The sequence below is a fragment of the Capsella rubella genome, unplaced genomic scaffold (assembly GCF_000375325.1).
Source record: "Capsella rubella cultivar Monte Gargano unplaced genomic scaffold, Caprub1_0 scaffold_5, whole genome shotgun sequence".
NCBI lineage: Eukaryota > Viridiplantae > Streptophyta > Magnoliopsida > Brassicales > Brassicaceae > Capsella > Capsella rubella.
The window spans coordinates 2,079,402-2,100,328 of record NW_006238919.1 but is presented as its reverse complement, the minus strand read 5'-3'; the positions used below and the strand labels follow the sequence as shown (position 1 = coordinate 2,100,328).

Below are 20,927 nucleotides of genomic sequence, written 5' to 3'. Positions count from 1 at the left end.
TAAAATATGAACCAAACCTCTTCAACGGGAGGGCAAGCCGCAAAGCCTTCTCCCGTTCTCCGTGAGAATGTTATCTTTTCGATTCTTGATCCTTATACGAAAATAAATTGGGCCTGAGTTGATAAAAATAGCCCATTGAAACCCACTAACAAGTTAATTCCATCTCAATATTCGAGAAAAGGGATAACGTTTGAAGGCCCATTAGTAATTGTTTTTATTCTGTAGCCCAACAAAAAAGCCGCCGTTTGTGTATTAACCATATGAAATACGTGGCGTTTTTACGTAGAGTAAACGACGCGCATTCTGGTAGAGAAATGAGGAAACAACTGTTTTTTGTTTGTGGAAGAGCAATTTTGTTTTCTCGATCGCGACCAGTGACCGGAACAAAGTAGAGAAGAGTGATTCTTCGCTTCGATTCAAAGATAAGTCTTTATTCCCTGAGGTCGACGAAATCCGATTTATTCGATCAAAATCTGAAAATTTTATTGAAATCGGAGGAGAATGGACAACAAAAACGTCGTCGTTTGCGACAACGGCACCGGCGTAAGCTTCTTCTCTCTTTCTCTTATATATATATATATATCTCTTGCTGTTGTTTCAGAGTCCGATCTTTAGTTGAATCTGATCAATCATTCCATTTGTTGTCTGGGTTTCGTTAAAAATCTTACCTTTTCGTCTTCTTTGGTGTTGTTAAGGATCTAGTTGTCTTAAAGTTGCAAAATTTGAAATCTTTCATGTCTTACGAGTGTATAAGATCGTATTTTTATTGAAATCGAAACAAATCCATGTTAAATGTGGCAAGCTCATGTTCATGAGTCTTTTTTGCTAAATTTTTCAGTATGTGAAATGTGGATTTGCTGGAGAGAATTTCCCAACGTCTGTTTTCCCCTGTGTCGTGGGAAGACCGTTGCTTCGGTATGAAGAATCACTCATGGAGCAGCAAGTCAAGGTTTGTCCATATGTGACTTATAACATTTGATATCCTTTTGACTGAGCTGATATGTGTAGTTTGATTTCATATACGTTTTGTTTTGTTTCATTTTAGGATATAGTTGTTGGGGAGACTTGCGCTGAGCTTCGACATCAATTGGATATAAATTATCCTGTCCACAATGGTATTGTGCAGAATTGGGATGATATGGAACATGTTTGGGATCATGCTTTCTATAAAGAATTGAAAGTAAATTTCTTCTCCTGATTCTTCTGGAAATTTGGTTTTCCTGTTCCATGTTTCTTGACTTAGCTCTTAAACCTTATTGTGTGATTAACAGATCAATCCATCAGATTGTAAGATATTGCTCACGGATCCACCTCTTAATCCATCAAAGAATCGTGAAAAAATGGTATGGTTATGTCAAGTCTTTGATCGAGAAAATCGTTAATTGCTTTGATGGTTGTTGGAGTGACTCGTTTATGTTGTGAAACAGATTGAGACAATGTTTGAGAAATACAATTTCGCTGGCGTTTTCATTCAAATCCAAGCAGTTTTAACTCTGTATGCTCAAGGTGCTTATGGAGATTATTGAAGGTTTAGATTTTCTTTCGTGTGTATATAACCGACTCACCTGTGAAAAGGATTTTTACGCACTTCTTTGATATTTTTCTTCCTGTGTTGAACTATCGATTTCAGGTTTGCTAACTGGTTTGGTTATTGATTCTGGTGATGGTGTTACTCATGTGGTAAGCTACAGAACTCTATAATATTGAGATTGAGTTTATCTAATAGAGCACTTAACAGTCTCTGCCTCACATCTTAGGTTCCCGTGGTTGATGGCTACTCTTTCCCTCATCTTACCAAAAGAATGAATGTCGCTGGCAGACACATAACAGCATATCTCGTTGATCTACTTTCTCGACGAGGGTGAGAAACTGATTCATAGACTCACATTTTGAAGCCTAATTAACATTTTGATGATCTTTTGAGATGTTCTATCTAAATATTTAAAATTGTTTGTTCAACAGATACGCGATGAATAAGACGGCTGATTTTGAGACAGTTAGAGAAATTAAAGAGAAGCTCTGTTATATAAGGCATGCAAAGACCTTTTGAGTGATTTACTCTTATATCTTAGTAGTAATGCATTACAAGACTAGGACTATAAACTATTTGTTTTGTCTTTGTTTGCAGCTATGATTACAAGAGAGAGTCTCAACTTGGGCTCGAGACAACCATCCTTGTTAAGAATTATACTGTAAGTTCTCTATTCTATGAACCTGTCAGGAATAAAAATATCAAAATTTCTAGGGAAACTAGAACCAAGAACCAAACAAGATAGCAAATTCTTAGCATACTCGAGTCTGTAAAGAAAGTTGAAGATTATTTCCATCTTTTTTTTTTTATCACAGTTGTTTTCATGCCATCTCGTTTGTTATTTGGTTCTCTCTTATCCGATAGTCGATAACGTTTCATACTTATGTCAATTGCAGCCTCAAAAGCTGATATTATCATCCAGATAATTATTTCTGGACTACTAATCTGTTGTATTTCTGTGCTGTGATCAGCTTCCAGATGGGAGGGTCATCAAGGTTGGCACGGAAAGATTCCAAGCACCTGAAGCTCTTTTTACACCGGTAAACTCTACTTTGCTAATTTTCTGTTTCTGAATATTTTCAGCCCTCCAAGAATCTTGAGGCTGATCTCAAAACGAAATCTTTTTACAGGAACTCATTGATGTCGAAGGTGATGGAATGGCAGACATGGTGTTCCGCTGTATTCAAGAAATGGATATTGATAACCGCATGATGGTATGTTTTGCCTCTTACGCTTGCTTCGTATTGCAAAAGAAAGATCAAAATCAAATCAATAATTTTGCTTAAACCCTTTACTCTTTCTTTCACAGCTCTACCAACACATAGTTTTAAGCGGAGGAAGCACCATGTACCCAGGATTACCTAGCCGGTTCGTATAGTTTTTTGTTTATCATAATCCAATAAGAAGAACTTCATGGTTTTATGTTGTAATGTCCTCTGTGCTCAATTTTCTTTTGTTTTTGTTTCAGTCTTGAGAAAGAAATCCAGGATCGGTATCTCGATACAGTTCTTAAAGGAACAAGATGGCTTGAAGGTAACATATCCTGATAACTTCATGATCATTTGTTAGTCATTATCACGGGTTTAACCGGTTTAACATTTTATTTCTGTCTCTTTATCAATCAGAAACTCAGATTGCGGATTGAAGATCCACCGAGAAGGAAACACATGGTATACCTAGGAGGAGCTGTTCTTGCAGGAATCATGAAGGTAACAAAAGTTCAATGCTTTCTCTCTTTTGCCACACGAAATCTGAATTTTAGTCTTCGAAATGATGATGCTAAAGGAATTTGGATTCTATGAATGGTTAATGTTTCAGGATGCACCAGAGTTCTGGATCAATAGAGAGGACTATATGGAAGAAGGAATCAATTGTTTAAACAAGATGGGACAAGCTTAAAAAACTTTATAAACCAAAACTCAAGGTTTTACTTTTTTCTTTTTTTTATAATCGGATGATTTAGTTGCATTTGTGAACATAGCCGATCTTTAACGTTTCAGTACTTAAGGTTTCAAAGTTTGAGTGCTATTGGTTAATCAGAGATCCCTTTTTTTTTTCCAAAGCACATATCCCCATCTTATTTATTTTCATACTAATAGTTAAAACAGATGTGGCGGACACAGAAACAAAAATCTTGTGTAATAACCAAAGTCGACAACATACGAAGACATATCTCTGAGTAGAAGCAAACAGAAGTGATAACAGTGAAAGATATGGTAGTGTAGTTTTAAAACAGAGTCTATTTCTTGCCACACAAGTCAAGATTCCTCTTGAATGGTCTGAAATTCAAAGAATTGAATCCATAAACACAAGAATTAGAACGTTGAGACTTAAACAAGACCTGATCCGTTGTGGTTCTATAACCAGGAATGTTGCAAGAAGAATCCGAGAAGTTTTTCCTTCCGACCAAACTCGCTTGACAAGAACTTGCGAGATTGTCCACGTTGGCACAATCTAGAGAAGTTATGGCTACTTTGTACAGTCCGTACTCGTTGGTGGTTCTGTTTGCAGAGAATGTTACAGTTTCACTCGTTGTTGACGAAGCTGCTTTGAATCTGCAGACAATTCTCACTTCCACACCTGTGTCAAGAAACGTTAGAAACAAAGCTCTTGAAGAGCATTAGTTAAAGAGATCTTCTTTGTGAGTTTGTGTGTTCTTGAATTACCTGACATGAAGTAACTGTGTTTGGAGAAACTGTTGTTGGAGCAGACATCGCAGTAAACAAAACCCATGATAGTGATTTCTGCTTCTGGTTTTGGTTTGGGTGATGAATGTTTTGGAGACAGAGAGTTTACGAACAGAGATTGCAGAAGAATAAACAAAAACATTATCAGTGAGTTCTTCTGCATCTTGACCACAACAAGTTTCAAGCTTGGTTTATTTGTTTATGTGGTTGGTGTAAGAATAGGAGAGAATATGTGTGGGAAGAAAGAAGAAACAAAGGGAACTAGCTTTCAACAAGAAGAGATGGGAACAACTCTATTGAAATAGCTTCAAGGTTCCTTTTTAATATATATATAGAGTGTTATACAAACGTGTCTATATTGATGTTAAATTAACACTAGGGTGAACACGAAGACTCTTATTTTGAAACAAAATTTGAAGTTTAGAATGACACTTAATATGAAACAGAGTTTATAGAATGACATTTAATATGAAACGGAGAGAGTAATAATGTTTTCTTTCTTTTCATGTAAATATGAATCTTTACAAATATAATAGTTTTGTGTTTTTGTAAATTCTTCTTTTTTTTTTTTGTATTTTGAAGATACAAAAAATGAAGATAAACTATATAAAATTATACTATGATGTATGCATGTAGCAAATAGATCGTATATCCGAACTTTTTTTGGTATTTGTGATTCGCTTTATCTTAAAACGGATACAATATCTGAATTTCGGATTGAATTAAAGTAAAAATACCATATGGAAACGGGGTAAAATGGATTATTTTGTTTAGCCCTACAAGACAATCAGAGAGAAAGTGATGGGAGAACAAAGAAAGGCGCATTTGGAGTGAAGACTATAAATGAGAGGAAGATGAACAGAATTAAAGGCAGAAGCAGAGAGAAGATAGTGGAGAGACACTCAGTGAAAGTGAATGTTATAAATGAGAGAATTAAGTGGGAGATAGTGAAGGGGACAGTGACAAGTTTGGTGAGACATTTATTGAGATCTCATGCTCTTTGTTTCTTATTGTGGCTTTCAGTTTTGTAAACTACATTCCAAAAAACTTGGCTTTTTAGAAGTGGAAAGTGATGAGAAAGGTAACACCACCACTTGTGTCTTCTTATTGTTGTATGGACCATTGTATAGTACATTTTCAAAGTGCTTGCAACTAATGAGCCAAATTGCAAACGTTTTGTACTGTTTTCCTTTGGTATGTGATGATGGACTGATCACTGAATAGAGGTGTTTGGTTTGGATACAGTTTTTGGGCGGTTCCTGATAGAGATAAGACAGGTCTAAGGTGTGTAGTAAAGATTTTGCAGAACCATACACAAGATATGTTACAAAGATACTAGAATTAGTTCTGGAAAGGAAAGAAAGACAAAACTCTTTATCTTTATAACGGATGCTCCAAACAAGAGTTTTTCATCATCAGAAGATAAACAACTCTAATAAACCAGCTTTATAATCCCATTGATGAAGCTTTGTTTGAACTTGAGAGGATGAATATATAGAATATGAAGCGCAGAAATGGTAGTTTTAAGTTTTTAAGTTTTTAAGGTCTTCTAGCATAAACCATAGAGAAGCAAAACTTAACGCTTTCATATTTGTTGTTTTGGGACTTGTTCTTCTCACATTATGGTACATGAGCAACAGCTTCTCTGTGGGGTTTCCTCATCGATTTTTTTCTCTGCAAGAGAAGAAAAGGAACAAGATATTACGCTCACGAAACAAGATATTAGGCTCAAGAAAACTCTAAAGCATTCATTCCCCAAACAAGATTTACAGAAATAAGAACAAGATGTGTGTTAAAGAACAATACCTGGTCTTGCTTTTGTTGGAGACGGTTGCACGACAACATGCATTGTGATGACGGATTTAGGGAGGTCATCAAATGGAGCTTTACACTGTGCAACAGTTTTACCATTCTCCAAAATCTTGCCAGCATTTATCAACTTGATGTCACTAGCTGATTTTGGAACAATCTTCTTGTCTAAAGACATCACATTCAATCAAAACCCCAAATCTGATTAGTCAACCAGTATAGCAAAGTAAATGTGACTAAATGAAAGATTTTGTGAAATACATAAGAGCAGAAAGAATAAGAACCGAATTAGTCTCTAAGGACACCACATATATGTTTGGTAGTTTAAGACTAGTGATTAGTAATACAATCAAACTAATTCAAAAGCCTATGCCTTATATCTGATCTGATCGTTTTCTATCAAGCCACAAGTGAAGAAACTGTTAAAACATAGAAACACAAGCTCGATTAACCTTTTTACAAGATCAATAGGTTAAGACGAATGATTAGTAATTGGATCAGATCCTATGATAAGTCTATGACTTGTGTCTGAACTTTGTCTATCAATCCCACAGTTGAAGAAACTGAAAAAAAATGGATGAAGAAAACGTTCTAAAGCCAAATCTAAAGCATTCAAGAGCACTTAAAAATCACATTTTTACTTCTTTCTTCACGGATTAGAGGAGAAAAGGCAAACAAAAAGACTCTGCTCAGTGCTCACCTTTAGGCCACTCGGAGACAATTCTCTCCTTGAGCATTGAGACTGTTGCAGTAGGAGAGTACTGAAAGGGGCCAACATCTGAACCGTCATATAACCGGAATTTAAGTTCTACCAATTCTTCGTCCGGCATTTGATTTTCTCTTTCTCCCACAACAAAAACTCTCACAAGATTACACCAGAAAGAACCCAACCTACAATTAAGAGCACAACGAGATTCTCCAAGTTACAAAGGATCAATAATGAAACTTCAGTTATTGTCGAAATCAAGAACTTGGACCAAAAAACAAAAATACTCAGCGAGGAACATTGAACGAACAGTCAAATTAAATGATCAATTAAGAATAGTCAAACTTTAACCGATCAAATAGTCCAAATCAAGAACTTGGACCAAAGGAGCAAGAAGGACAAGAAGATCGTGAAAAAAAATCAAAACTTGGAACTCATCGCAGAGACCTAAGCTCCGAAACCGTCAGAAAAAGCTAACACAAGATACGCATGTTACCTGAAACTAGAGAGACTCAATCCCAATGTCCGAGTCTGTTGAAATTTTTGATTATCTGGGTTTGCTAGGGTTAGCTTCTTGGGAGAGGGGAGAAGCAAGAGGTAGGAGAAAAACCCAAGAAAGGTTTGTGATTGTGACCTAATCTCTTAACTTATGCTTATGAAGATACAGCTATTTGTTATTTGCTCTTCTCAAAAATTTCTGAGATATCTTTTCTTTCGTCAGGATTGCCGCGTTACAGGGAATCCCTGACGAGTAGAGAAATAAGATAAAAAAGACAAAGAAAAATGTGGAAAAGTATCATTCTTTATTAGTCAAAAGACAAACACTTGTCGGCGTTTTGACCAAAAGACTTTTAAAAGACGAGCAAAACAAACTTGGTCCAATCTGACCTCCATGTAAATTTCAGAGAGAAGAAGCTATGGAATCTTCCCACAGTAAAGTAAAAGATTTTGTTTTTTTTTCTTAAATGTTTACAGAAGCCTTTAATTAGGCGTACGCACAATTAGAAAGCATTCACAGCACATCTTTCAGAACATAAAATCCTAATCAAAATCCCATTGAAACTATATTTAACACAGAAAACCAGAAAAAAAAAGAGTGAGCTCTTTGCTATATGAACGAACTCCTATAGAAACAGATTTACTCTACTGCCGGGTAACAGGTGTCATAGGCACTGATGAATTAATCCCATAGAAACCATCTTGTCCTTGAAACTTCTGGTATGAATTATCGGATGGAGCAGAGGTGGTTGTTGAGAGTGGAGTAAGCCCAGGAACCCAAGGACCTTGTTGTTGTTGTTGTTGTTGTGTGGTTGCCATGGTGTAGTTGAATGGTGTCTGGTTTACAGGCCCGGGAGGCTGTAAGGGCTGCAAAAACTGAGGTTGAAGCTGGAACGATGGTGGTGGTGGCGGTGGAAGTGGTGGTGGGGGCGTGCTGGAGGATGTTGTTGCAGCATTCTGTTGGTGCGGTGGGATATAGGACTGGTCATGGTTTTGAACCTTGGGTCTTTTCTCTGGTGGGTAATCAACGGATGATGGAGATTCTGAAACAGCAGGTGCGTTGTTGTTTCCAATGATGCCTTCAGAGGCTAATGAGGAGAGAACGTAGGAGAGCATCTCTGCTGAGGAAGTTGATGCAGTTAGCTTAGCTACCACTGCGGCTGCTGCGGTTTTTCTTGGGTCTTCAACTGATTGAGTAGGGTTTGAAGCAAACATAACCGGAGCAGATTGTTCTACATCACTGTGTGTGAAGCTTTGTGGTGGTGCTGCTGCAGCAGATGAACCTATGATGGCTCCGTTTGACGCTTCTTTTTCTGTAGCAGGAGGCTGCGAACTACCACCATGGTCCAGAAGCTGTCTGCAGAGATCACCAGTTCGGTCTGATTGAAACCGAGCAATCTGAAACCATAACACAATGAATATCACTTTACTAATATAGCATCAAGACATGGCAACTTTTTGTTTTGAAAAACCAAGAAGACCCCTATTCAAAGTTGGGTCTATCTTCCTTGACCAAACTCACTAAATTATTAGTAGACACGTGAGTCGCGAAAAGTACTGCTATAAGGTTCTCACATATTGTGTGAACTGAAATATTTATAATGTGTGAAGTGCGGACATCACATTTGTTAGTAAAATACAAACCTGAAGATGGTTACGAACTTGCTCCAGCTTGAGTTCCTGGACAAAAAGAAATAAAAGTGAGGTATATGGCAGGAGCAATTAAAATGATTTTTTCTAAGCAGTTGAACAAATCGAAACCTGTTCTTGTAAAGCCTCTCTCAAGTGGGAGATAAGACTTGTTCTGGATGTCTCCATTGTCCCTAACTGTTCGATGCAGTCTCTCAGAATGGCATGCTGTCCCTGCACCTCCTTTACAACAGCGGGTCCAGGGGTGTGTCCTGTTTAAGGCAACACTTATGAAGTAAGATACTGAAACTAACTTCATATGATAGATAGGCAGATGCTTGACCAAGAATTGGATTTTCTCTATCCTGAAAGTAAAGAAGTGTAACATATATACAACAAGTAAATATATAGGCCAGTCCAACAATTCTGACCTTTCTTCGGGATCCAAAATTAACTAAAATGTGTCGGATTATTTTCTCTCACCATTAAATGATTCTCTTCATAATGGTGAGCGTAAGTTCTCTCACCATTAAATGATTGGACACAAATGGTAAGAGCCACCAAATGAAAAGGGTGATTTCGAAAAAAAAGTAATATGAAAACACAAGAGAGGAACATCATGGAATTAAGGATCCAAATCTGGTGGTGTATTAAGATCACATATAAACCAAACACTAAATTGCTAAGCAACTTTTAAAGATTACGGATATGATACAAAGGGAATGTGTTGAAAGAGAGACCAATTGAATGAAGTTTGTTAGCAAACGAATGTAGAAATCTATAGCTGTGTGGTGTGTAATAAGAAGAAAAAAGTATATCAATACATTTGCAGCAATGTTAGCAGCCAGTGGACAGTGATACCTGAACTAAGATCTCTCTCAAGCTCTTCTGTTGCTTTCTCAAGGTAACCAGCAGCATTAGTACATTTTCCAACAATTGCATCCTCATCAAAGTGAACGCCGTGAAGCACTTCAACAGCAGACACTACTTTCTCCAGTGTAGATCCATTTGCCGGTCTCTGTTGAACAGACTGCAACAATAAAAAAAGATCATGTTGCTATCACGGAAGAACTCCAAAGTAGAAATGATCACATAATGGTGGACCTTATTAACAAATGACGTAAGAAAATACTTATATATAAACTCTGACTTACTAGCTTAAGCGGCACAAGAGTTCCATTTCTGGTTCCATTGTCAGGCTGCCTTCCCAGAAGTTCTTCTTTGAGAATTTGTCCACGGGATCCAAAGACTTTCCTTTCTTCCCATATATTAACCTTGGAAGATAAATAATGAAAATTAGCAATGCAGTTCTCATGTCAAAGTCCTAAAAGTATTTCAATAACCGGCGAAAAAGTGGTAGATACAAAGTTGACTTCACATACCAATCGACGTGCAGATTTTCTTCCAAAGTCATCACCATTTTCAATCACATCACGAAGAGCCTCAGGGAGTACTTTCCAGAACTCACCTACAAACTCAGAACCCTTTCGCCTACTATTTTGCAAGATATCATTCGCAAGGTGCAAGTACGCCACACGTTGATCACGTGGGGCACAGTGAAATTGTCTACCCCATGTTTCTACAACATGTCTCGCCTTGTTCATGTGAAAGATACACCAATGTGATAAAGCTGTATACTGTCAAGGAAGAGATACAACAGAACCGTATACAAGGCAAGGGCAAAAGAAGACATAAAAGATGTAAATAAGCAAAGGGAAACTAATGTACATTAAAGAGAGAGTTCCGAATTAAATGTGTTCCATTTATATCAGACACCAAAATGAAGAAACTCAAAATTGGTAAAAACTACCTCAACCCCCAAACGAATTTAGAGGAAATCTGGAGAAATCATACTATACTCTCTTGATAAGAACATACCAAAACTTTCATCTTATACCACTGTACTCTTAACAAGATAGTAATTCTGTCTAGTACTTTCAAAGCACCCCTAAGATTACAGAAACCAACGAAACTACAACCAAAACTAGAATACGAGAAACCGATATATAGAAACAAGAACACACAGACGAGGATACTCTCTATGCTTGCTTGAGAATTGTTGAGCTTGGCAAGCTTCTCAACTAAAATCTGAGCGTTAAATGAACTACCCATTATTTCAACACCAGCTCAAGAACCAGTGCACCTTCACAAATCTGTAGACAAACAACAGTTGGAAACAAGTCAAAACCCTAGAGTCATCCGTCAATCGAAGCAATAGACAAGAAAACAAAAAACAAAAAGGTCAAAAATTTGAATAGTATTACAAAAAATTGAGAATCACAAAGGGGTAAAAATCAATTCTTTTAGCCACCAACTTACGGGAAAAAGCCATGATTTTTTCTACTACACAAACACTAGCGAGCACAAGTAATTCCATAAGACTAAGCGAGAACTAGACAAAAGACACAAGGAAGTGTATAAACAAGTCAAGATAGTGGCTTTAGACATCGAAACTCGTATAAACCCTAATGCGTAAGAGACTAATTTCAGTAGATAGCAAAAAAAAACGAAAACAAGGAGCGTGAAGAGGAGGAAATTACAGAGAGAATCGATCACAAGTAGAGGATTGCTGCGATGATCCTTAACATAAGCAGTGAAGGAGTCAACGACTGAAATAGGAAAATCACGGTGAACGAAGTGGCGCCGTTCTCCGGTAATGTCTCCAAAACCCGCCGGAGAAAGTTTTTGCAGTGTGGGGGAAAGTGTTGGAAATAATCTTCGTCGTGGTTAGATGTGGATGAACCACCCGAGGGGATTTCTTTATTCCTTTATGGGCTAAGGTCTCGTTATTGGGCCCAAGCCCATATATTTCATAATGACATCCTATATATGAGTTTATAGTACTATAGTAATTATGCTATTTTATATAGGGTTTGAAATACACAAATCACAATTATACATCTCAGTTTTAAAATTTCATAATTTTTCCATATGAAAATTCATATAAGAAAAAAAACATAAAAAGTAAGGAATATGTAAAAAAAATTTATTGATATATTTAAAAAATATTGATCAATTATTAATGTTGTGTATTCTAGATTTTCTTTCAATTATCTTTCACATAAATTAATGTAGTTTCAAATTATTAATTACTCGAATTATAAGAGCAAGTAACAAAGCAGCAGATCATCTTTGTTAAGTCCCTACTGCGTTTAAATGAATCCTTTGTATTTCATTATTATATTCCTTGTGGTTTATCATGTAACATAACTCGTTAATTATCAATAATATTATACGTTACAAAAAAAAAAAAAAAAATAGTAGTAGGAAGATAACAAGGTATTTATATGTGTGAGTGAAGTGTGAAGTGTTTAAGGACAAAGATTATGATCTTGTTGATATAGTCTTATTATCAGATAGTTTAACTAGATTTTTGATAATATTACATATTCAAAACGAAAATTCATTTTTTAAAATTCCTTTAGAGATTGAAAATGCATTGACTTAATGCTAAAGTTGGAATGCTAATTTTGTATGATGTAAAAAAAAAAAAACATTTCGATGGCGGCTGTTGATAAAACAACAAGAGCTTTTGCTTCGATATTTTGCATTTTTCCAAAACCTTTCAACAAAATAATAATTTTATTAAGCTTCATTTACTTATATGAAAGTTGATTGCGTTGGAGTTTTAATCTTATCTTAACGAGAAGTTGTTATCTATTTTGGAATACATGGTGTTTCTTCTTTTTCGTAGCATTATATTTCAATGGAGATTTCAAAGGATTAAAAAAAAAAAAAAATCATGTTATGAATGTTTCAAGGAACACATGTTAGTTTCTCAACAAAACACAAAGTTATTAATGGATCGGCAGTTTCTTCTTTATAGTAAATCAAAAAGATATCGGTAACGAGAGTCAACATAAATTTTAAAACATCCAACTGTATATAAAAGCTTATAACTGTCTACGAAAATTAAATGCATAAAATTTAAAACATCCAACTGTAAGTTTTTAAGCAATGATCATTAACATTATTGAATTTAAAAAGTCATCTAAGAAAATTATTGGTTGATAGGTTTTTTTGTAACTTTCAAAATTTTGAGATTTAAGTATTCATTGGATGACAAAAAAAAAAAAGATATTCATGAATTATAAATTGTTACAGTATTTAGAATTGTATTGTTATTTTGGTGATTTTTAAAATCTTCTTACAAATAACTTTTTTGTGTAAATGTTAATAGAATTTTTTTGGTGAAAAAAATTTCGGCACCAACTCTTTCTACCAACATTTACAGTAGAACCTACAAAGCTTACTGAAAAAACTGAACCTTAAAATATTTACTGATTACTTGACTTTATGAGCATTACGATGGATTTCTTATCGTGAAATGGAGGCGCTTTGGATTCCCCATTAACAATTATATTTGGCTTATCTAACTTAGCATTGAATGTTAAGAAATTTAGGTTATCTGTTTAAAAATTTGTCATTGCAGAGCATCCGTGATCGCAGTTTTAGTAGATTCACAATTACAAATCGCTAATTAAAGAATAAGGGGGTGTTATTGGTTTGTGAGTTATATGGAGTTTTAATGACTTTATATGTTAGGTAGAATCTATTGTTATTCAATCAAGATTTTACAAAACTCTTTTAAAGTTTGGTGTTATTAGTTATTTATTTGTAAAGAGTCATTTAAAATCTTCATAAATATGGGATTATTGGATACAGAGTTTTACAAAGTCATTAAAAGTTCTGTGTTATTCAATTAAAACAAAAGAATCTCTGATTGTTAATGAATTAAAATTTTATGTTATTGGTTTATGATTTTAAACACTCTTCTTTACAAAATAAAGTCATGAAAAGTATCTTATAAATACAGAGATTGTTTGAGAGACTCTACAAGACTTTAAAAAAACTAATCAATAAGATTATATAAAACTCTCAGACAATCCTTTAAAATCATACAATCTATGATTTTAGCAGAGTCATCCAAATTCTTTATAAGTTAGAATCCAATAACACCCCCTAAAAAGTTAGTGGAGAATTTTAGATTAACCTAATACAAAATAAAATATTGTTTTATTGTTAAAATATCTATTAGAAAATAATCAAAAATATCTAAAGAGTTTCCCGAAAACTAAAACTTAAAAGTTTGCTGAAAACTACTTGCGTAATTAAGATTGATGTTGTGACGTAGTTAAGTGATCTATACTTTTTTTTTATTCAAAGAATTTAGTTTTTCTGTGAAAATGAATTATGGGAATTTTATGTAAAATGCCACTTTCAAAACTCAAACTTTTAAAACTGCCACTTTCAACTTTGTATTTTGTAAAATGCCATATTCATTTTTATTGTAAAATAAAAAGACAAAAATGCCCTCAAAGAAAGAAGACAAAAAAACATAAATCAATTATGGACATTAATTAATAGACAAGTTTTTTTTTGTGCCGATACTCTTTGCTTTTACTATATACGTATAATGGACAACAAATTAAGAAACAAAAAATGGACATATTACAGACATCAGATCTAGTCCACCGAATCTAGTCCATCAACGCACAAATGTGTGATCGAAAGTGTATACCTAGATGGATCATTGATGATATCTTCCATAGAAGCATCATTTGTTTTATCTTCTGCTTAATTTCTTGTGGTTTCAAGAAATCTGTAGGATGGACAAGTTTGGTCTACCGATTCTGGTCCACCAGATCTGGTCCATCAAAACTGGTTATGGTCCGCTGTAACTTCTTCACCTGATATGATCCACTGAAACTGGTTTGCCGGATCTGATACTCCAGAATTGGTCCATCGAAACTGGTCTGTCATATCTCGTCTATCAGATATGGTCTACTGAGACTGGTTATATTCCGTTGGAACTGGAACTGGTCCGCCGGAACTGGAACTGGTCCACCGGAACTGCAACTGGTCCGCCGGAACTGCAACTGGTCCGCCGGAACTGGTCCACCAGAAATGGTTCGCCGGAACTAGTCTGCCGAAATTGTAGAGAAATTTGTTTGTTGTTGAAGAAAGATAAGATGAAAGAAGAAGAGAAAGAAAGAAAGAAAAAATGAAAGAAGAAGAGAAAGAAACAGATGAGAAAAAATGAAAGAAAAGAGAGAAAGTTTGAGTGAGGGATAGAATTGACATTTTAATAAGTTAAAGTGGATCCTATGGCATTTCTTAGAAGATTGGAATGAAAGTGGCATTTCTTAGAAGAAATGACACTGTTCATGGCAGAGAATACAATTTTCTCATGAATTATATACTAATTCACGTGAGTTTGAAAATACGATTATATACTACTCAAACTATTTATTATTTAGTAGCCAATCCTATTATTATTGATGTAGATGAACCACTTGGGCACAAAACAAGAAAAATGCCTCTAAGCTTATGAAGTCTCGTGCCTTGAATGGTAATAGATTTCCTTAGTTAAAAATACAGAAATCCAAATCCCATGGTTTTTGGTGAGATTTGAAAGAATTTTACAAAAGTCATATGAACTTCCCTAAAATAATCAAAATCATTTAAAAACTCAATAAAACTCAAATCTCTTAAAATTCCATTTTGAATACACCCTTCTGTTTTCTTAACAATTTTTAATGGAAACCAAAATCCACATATTTGAGATTTTAAGAAAATACTAACAACACTTCTAATAAAATATAAAAAAACCAAAAAATAATATATATTGCAAAATTAAAAACCTAAAATCAAAAACCAAAAGTTAAAAACCAAAAACCATAATCTAAAAACTATTTAAAAACCAACAACCATTCATGGCTTCATAAGACCAAGCCTATATAAGTTATGGGCCTTTAATAGCTATAGTTAGGCCCAGTATAGTGTTAAAAATTTGACTTTAATAGCTATAGTTAGGCCCAGTGTAGTGTTAAAAAATTGACCCGTTGAAGTAGTTTAACGGCCACCGACACGAACGTATCAAAAACGGCGCCGTGCCGATCGCATCCAAAGCTCCCACGACGGAGAAGAAACGATGAGGAAGAGATGAAACGCGGTGGATCCAGACGGAAGCGATTGTTCGGGAAGACAACGATTCTTTTATCATCTGTGATTTTCTTTATCGGTTTTGGCTTGTTGTTGCTCACTCTCCGTTCCGTGGATCCTAACTCGTCTTTCATCGATGACGACGACGACGACGCCGGTTCGGAATCCGAGGAGGCTGCGAGATGGAGCAACTCCTCTTCGATTGGAGATGCTAAGGTCGATGGAGGTAGGCTCTGTGCGACGGTAGAAGAGATGGGAAGCGAGTTCGATGGTGGTTTCGTGGATCAAAGTCTCAGAGTTAGAGATGTTATCCGTCGCCATTTTCAAATTAATGGTGAGAAATTGTGTGTTTGAATCGATTGGTTAGTGTTTGGCTAGTTACTTGTTTAGTGAAAGCAAGATTTTTTGAATCCGATTACTCTGATTTAACAAAGTGTGTATTTTTATTCCGCTTGCTCTAGATTAATGTCTGGAAAACTAGTGCTTGTATGTATGAATGATGATGATGAAGATGATTCTTGTGGTTTGCAGGCGCTTCAGCTGTTCGTGAGCTGCCTCCGGAGCAATTTTGTAAACATGGTTATGTTCTGGGGAAAACAGCAGAAGCTGGATTTGGGAACGAAATGTACAAGATCTTAACCTCAGCGGCATTGAGCATAATGTTGAACAGATCCTTGATCATTGGCCAGACCAGGCATATATTGGTTCTTTCTCAATCCTTTTTCTCTATTTCTTGGGAACTATATTAACTGATTCAGAACCTGAGCTGTTACTTTGCTTGCTGTAGTTTGTGTTATTTGTCTTGTTTATATTTCTTTCTCTGTTTATTGATCCTCAGGGGTAGATATCCTTTTGGTGATTACATTGCTTACTCCAATGCTACACTTACCATGACTGAAGTGAAGCATCTGTGGCGACAAAATGGCTGCGTGAAGAAATATAGAAGGCGGCTTGTAATGAGATTGGATGATTTCGAGAAGCCGGCTAAGAGTAATGTCTTATGCAGTAATTGGAAGAAATGGGAAGAACCGATAATATGGTCAGTGAGAAGGAAACAAAAGATACAACTTTTTTGTCCATTTTGTGAAGTTATAATCATTAACTAAGCGTAACATTTGGTTTTCAGGTTTCAGGGCACTACAGACGCTGTGGCAGCTCAGTTTTTCCTCAAGAATGTGCATCCAGAGATGAGAGCTGCTGCATTTGAGTTATTTGGAGAGCAAGGAAACTCAGCACCAAAAGCAAATGTGTTTGGAGAATTGATGATGAGTCTCATTTCTCCCACGAAAGATGTGAAAGAAGCAGTTGACTGGGTTCTAAAGGAGACTGGAGATCCTGATATTTCAGTGCACATGCGCATGTTGATGAGCAAGTATGTTACAACTCAAGTATGTTTTTTTTTCACTAGATGGCTTACTAATCTTCCGTTTCATGATTTCTCCAGATCTGTTCGACCTATACGTGCAGCGATAAACTGTCTAGGGAAAGCAATTAACAGACTTGGCATATCAAAACCGAGAGTAGTTATAGTGTCTGACACACCATCTGTAGTGAAAACTATCAAAACAAATATCAGCGCAATTGCGGAGGTATTAATGATCTATTAAACTCGCACTTGCTATAATCTTTCCAATAGATTCTCCAATTTCATTGCCGGACTAAAACAGTTGCAATGGTTTGCAGGTTCTACATTTTGACTATAAGCTTTTCAGAGGTGACATCTCCCAACGTGGCCGCGGATTGCCAATGTTAGATTTCAGAATAAAAGATTGGGGTCCTGCACCGAGATGGGTTGCATTTGTAGATTTCTTCCTCGCATGCCGTGCACAACAGGCGGTGATATCCGGTGCTAACAGGCGAGTCGGGACCACATATGCTCAATTGGTTGCTGCATTAGCTGCTGCAAATAGTCTCAGTTAAGACCTTACCTTAGTTTCCTCAACACTTGCGTCTCTTTTCATTTCTCAGTCGTCATTAATACTACTACTTGACTGGTTTTTTAACTGGTTAATTTACAGAGGACGGTTCGAGCAACTCGAGCTTTGCTTTCCTGAGTAGCTTCCAGAGCAACTTATTAGCAGACGGTCTGAAAAACCAGGTGGGTTGGGGACATGTATGGAACAGATACGCTGGACCGTTAAGCTGTCCAAAACAGCCAAACCAATGTGCCTTCACGCCGCTCGCACCTCCCGGTTGGTGGGACGGTTTATGGCAATCGCCCATCCAAAGGGACACTCGTAGGCTTGCAGCTTTTGGCATTGAGCTTTCCGGGTTTGGTACGGTTAATGAAGACCGGTTCCATGCTTATTGTAGCACCAAGAAAGAGTACTTAAGCACTGTAACAATCATTTAGTGAGACTTCTTGAATATTTTTTCAGGTCTCTTGGTTTTACACTTGTACTGTAGTCACTGGTATTTAATATTTTATTCCGCAAATCTGTTTTCTCGTCTTAAATTTTAACCGGATCCAAACCGAAATCTAGTCAACACAAATTGACCTTTAAGCTTCATTATTTCATGACATTTTTGTATTCTACAATATGTTTATATCTTTTGAAATAACCATTCAAAATTTTACGTAGAGCATGTTTATTTAGAGTTCAAAAAAAAAAATTATTAAAATATAAATAGTATAATAAATTTATAGTCAAACATAGATAACCTTCCTATAAAACTTTTTTTATTTGGTGAAGTTTCTGTAAGAAAATTTAATACCATATGATATTACCAAATTATTACCCTTAAGAGCTTGAGAGATAAGTAACATTTATAATGCAGACATGGATTACGTGTCTTTTGTTATGCTTACCTTATCAAAAACCCTTCAGTCAAACTTTTGATTTCCTTTTGCTAGCTGTAATCCAAATCTGATCTTATCTCTAATCCTCTAGTTTTATATAAACCCCTCTTGTTTCGGACCCCAAATCTCATTCCTTCTCAATTCCTTATCATCATCACCTTTTAATCGAGAGTCATCCCCAAAACTAGAATCTCTTGATCTTGTTTTGTAGGTCAAATTAGTTATCAAGGCGTTTTCACGAAAAGAGTGTTGGAAAGAACTCTTAAAGTGGCCTTTATGTGTCTATCAGTCTATGTGAAGGTGTAAACATTAGACCAGTGATCACCGAAGTAACCTATACATTAATTATTTATTGTGTCTGCCTATTACAACACTAACCGATAGATTCATCTTATCATTGCAGGTTCAAACTTGAAGGAAAATTTAAAAGACATGGAGAAAGAACAAACAAGCTTCGATGTCTTTTAAGCTTGCTTGTTCTTTCTCCATGTCTTTTAATTGTCCTTTAATGTTTGAACCTGTAACGAAAGGAGGAATTCATCAGTTAGTGTTGTTATAGTTTTACAGGCACACACAATAAATGATCAAATGTATAAGTTACATCTGCTCTGGATTACATCATTGAATACTCTCAATCGAGGATAAGAAAAACTAGGCCAAAGGACGAATAGGAGCTATGTAGAGGGCAGGGACATCGAATGAGATGAATGGAGTATTGAAAAAAAAACTTGCTCTCTTGAGAGGAGGAGAGTCGTGGATGAGGCTTTATCTTGGGCTGGCAAGTGCATGCATGGCTCTCAGCCAACAACGTCGAGTCCTAATTAAAATTGTTGAAGATGAAAAAATATATTTCTCAATGTTTTTTTTCTTCTTCTATATTTAAATTGACTCAAAAAATTTGTTATTTTCGTAATTATTTTTGTCATTTTCTGTTTTATAGCATATATATTAGAATGTTATACATTACAATGCCATAAGTTTGTCTTTATTTTGAATTTATCTACAAATTATTAAGTTTTTTCTTAAAAAAAAATCAATAATAAAGCCCAACATAATTATGTACATGTAAAAACAAACATTGTTTGTTAAAATAATAAAACAACACGAATCTTGCGTTTTGTCTCTTTTCCATTTTTTTCCTTTTTTGCGGACAAATTATTCAGAGATTAATCTGATGAAGCAATTACGATTTGATGATCATCAAACTATTGGGGACATGATCTTAAGCAGTTGTATATGATGTTTTTGTTTGTCCCCAGTTATTTTGCAACTTTTTGACAATCAAAGATATGTTTGGTTGTTCAACAATTAGGTTATGAGCCCCGCCATATATTGTATTCTATAAGGAGAAAATTATCTTCCTTTTAAGCTGGTTTTTTTTTTTAAGTTTGACTTTTTGTAAAGCTGCATGATGAGTAAAGATCAGAAAATGAAAAGGTCCTCAAGAAAGTGCATCAAGAGATGAGAGCTGCTGCGTTTGAGATATTCGGAGAGCAAGGAAACTCGTCATCGTACATGCAAATGTGTTTGGAGCTGTTGAATGGGTTCTACGGTACTCTACAGGAGTCTTGACATTCTGATATGTCAGTGCACATGCGAATATTTATAAGTATATATGTTACAACGCAAATATGTGTTTGTGTTATCCTTTGGTTATCTTCTGCTTCTTGATCGTGTTTTTGATTTTCCTTGAGCATCATTGTAGTGACTAGTGAAAATGAATTCAGATTTACTATCTTTGTGAGCCAACTGTAATAGACTAGTTCGGACATAAAAACAACAAAACATTTATGATTACTTTTCCATCAAGAAACAGAGTGCAATAGTAAATAAAAGATAGTGAAACCTTAACAACGATAACCAAGTCCTCTTGATGTTCCAAGTTTAAAAAGCACTCTAAATCCCAACTCTTTTCCCTATTAATCACCGAACATCATTCTAAGAACTCAAGCAGAGCATTTATGTCTGCACACTTCACCTTCAAGTCTTTCACCTCTTCCTTAATTTCTTGCAGCCGAGTCACACCAGAATCTTTCAGTTTCTTCTCCAACCAAGCCAACTTATAACCTGCTTTTGTCACAAAACGTAGTATAGAATATGCCTCGGCCAGATCAGCATTGGAGAGTTCCTCAGGGGACTTGCACAAAATCTCAGTCAGACTTAGGACATGTGCATCGGAGGGACCGATATAGATCCCAAATTTTTTTTTTCTTTTTTTTTTCCTTTTTACAGAATTTAAAAAAAAAAAACAAAAAAAAAAATTAACCAATCGCGGGCCGCCACGTGTCAGTAGGGCCCGCGAATGGAAGAGGGACAATCCCG

General features: G+C 35.7%; 5 protein-coding genes across 5 annotated transcripts; 2 read left to right on the top strand and 3 right to left on the bottom strand.

The window, feature by feature from the left end:
* The first annotated feature begins 347 nt into the window (after positions 1-347).
* On the top strand, positions 348-3,593 carry LOC17886466 (actin-related protein 2). The gene is given in 16 exon segments (XM_023782499.1): positions 348-543; positions 839-949; positions 1,046-1,180; positions 1,272-1,343; positions 1,428-1,506; positions 1,631-1,680; positions 1,758-1,861; positions 1,963-2,031; positions 2,129-2,192; positions 2,503-2,571; positions 2,662-2,745; positions 2,841-2,899; positions 3,000-3,047; positions 3,049-3,064; positions 3,157-3,240; positions 3,350-3,593. Coding segments are annotated over 16 exon segments (1,167 nt in total). The 5' UTR covers positions 348-501; the 3' UTR covers positions 3,431-3,593.
* Positions 3,594-3,649: 56 nt separating this feature from the next.
* On the bottom strand, positions 3,650-4,521 carry LOC17886724 (pollen allergen Che a 1). The gene is made up of 2 exons (XM_006291871.2): positions 4,198-4,521; positions 3,650-4,111 (listed from the first exon to the last, which is right to left on the bottom strand). Exons 1-2 carry the CDS (start codon positions 4,379-4,381, stop codon positions 3,771-3,773), a joined length of 525 nt encoding a protein of 174 aa, XP_006291933.1. The 5' UTR covers positions 4,382-4,521; the 3' UTR covers positions 3,650-3,770.
* Positions 4,522-5,577: 1,056 nt separating this feature from the next.
* Positions 5,578-7,477, bottom strand: LOC17884932 (membrane-anchored ubiquitin-fold protein 4). Its single transcript, XM_006291996.2, has 4 exons — positions 7,230-7,477; positions 6,728-6,918; positions 6,025-6,195; positions 5,578-5,892 (listed from the first exon to the last, which is right to left on the bottom strand). The coding sequence occupies exons 2-4, from the start codon at positions 6,855-6,857 to the stop codon at positions 5,834-5,836; spliced, it is 360 nt and encodes a 119-aa protein (XP_006292058.1). The 5' UTR covers positions 6,858-6,918; positions 7,230-7,477; the 3' UTR covers positions 5,578-5,833.
* A 181-nt stretch (positions 7,478-7,658) lies between these two features.
* LOC17887231 (regulation of nuclear pre-mRNA domain-containing protein 1A) lies at positions 7,659-11,573 on the bottom strand. The gene is made up of 8 exons (XM_006290862.2): positions 11,401-11,573; positions 10,897-11,013; positions 10,243-10,490; positions 10,015-10,134; positions 9,722-9,890; positions 8,993-9,132; positions 8,876-8,911; positions 7,659-8,629 (listed from the first exon to the last, which is right to left on the bottom strand). The coding sequence occupies exons 2-8, from the start codon at positions 10,970-10,972 to the stop codon at positions 7,877-7,879; spliced, it is 1,542 nt and encodes a 513-aa protein (XP_006290924.1). The 5' UTR covers positions 10,973-11,013; positions 11,401-11,573; the 3' UTR covers positions 7,659-7,876.
* A 4,172-nt stretch (positions 11,574-15,745) lies between these two features.
* Positions 15,746-18,260, top strand: LOC17884668. Its single transcript, XM_006290790.2, has 7 exons — positions 15,746-16,139; positions 16,337-16,499; positions 16,644-16,844; positions 16,932-17,177; positions 17,250-17,394; positions 17,489-17,720; positions 17,824-18,260. Exons 1-7 carry the CDS (start codon positions 15,806-15,808, stop codon positions 18,156-18,158), a joined length of 1,656 nt encoding a protein of 551 aa, XP_006290852.1. The 5' UTR covers positions 15,746-15,805; the 3' UTR covers positions 18,159-18,260.
* Positions 18,261-20,927: the final 2,667 nt, after the last annotated feature.

What these genes read in the sequence shown, in the direction of transcription:
- LOC17884668 (XM_006290790.2), top strand. Translation starts at nt 15,806, where the DNA reads ATGAAACGCGGTGGATCCAGACGGAAGCGATTGTTCGGGAAGACAACG. An exon ending in TGGGAAGAACCGATAATATG is followed by an intron (nt 16,845 to 16,931) that starts GTCAGTGAGAAG and finishes TTTGGTTTTCAG; the next exon opens with GTTTCAGGGCACTACAGACG. An exon ending in ATGCGCATGTTGATGAGCAA is followed by an intron (nt 17,178 to 17,249) that starts GTATGTTACAAC and finishes TGATTTCTCCAG; the next exon opens with ATCTGTTCGACCTATACGTG.
- LOC17886724 (XM_006291871.2), bottom strand. Translation starts at nt 4,381, where the DNA reads ATGCAGAAGAACTCACTGATAATGTTTTTGTTTATTCTTCTGCAATCT. An exon ending in ACACAGTTACTTCATGTCAG is followed by an intron (nt 4,112 to 4,197) that starts GTAATTCAAGAA and finishes TTCTTGACACAG; the next exon opens with GTGTGGAAGTGAGAATTGTC.
- LOC17884932 (XM_006291996.2), bottom strand. Translation starts at nt 6,857, where the DNA reads ATGCCGGACGAAGAATTGGTAGAACTTAAATTCCGGTTATATGACGGT. An exon ending in TGTCTCCGAGTGGCCTAAAG is followed by an intron (nt 6,196 to 6,727) that starts GTGAGCACTGAG and finishes TGATGTCTTTAG; the next exon opens with ACAAGAAGATTGTTCCAAAA. An exon ending in TCCAACAAAAGCAAGACCAG is followed by an intron (nt 5,893 to 6,024) that starts GTATTGTTCTTT and finishes CTTCTCTTGCAG; the next exon opens with AGAAAAAAATCGATGAGGAA.
- LOC17887231 (XM_006290862.2), bottom strand. Translation starts at nt 10,972, where the DNA reads ATGGGTAGTTCATTTAACGCTCAGATTTTAGTTGAGAAGCTTGCCAAG. An exon ending in GAAAATCTGCACGTCGATTG is followed by an intron (nt 10,135 to 10,242) that starts GTATGTGAAGTC and finishes TTATCTTCCAAG; the next exon opens with GTTAATATATGGGAAGAAAG. An exon ending in GAGAGGCTTTACAAGAACAG is followed by an intron (nt 8,912 to 8,992) that starts GTTTCGATTTGT and finishes CTTTTTGTCCAG; the next exon opens with GAACTCAAGCTGGAGCAAGT.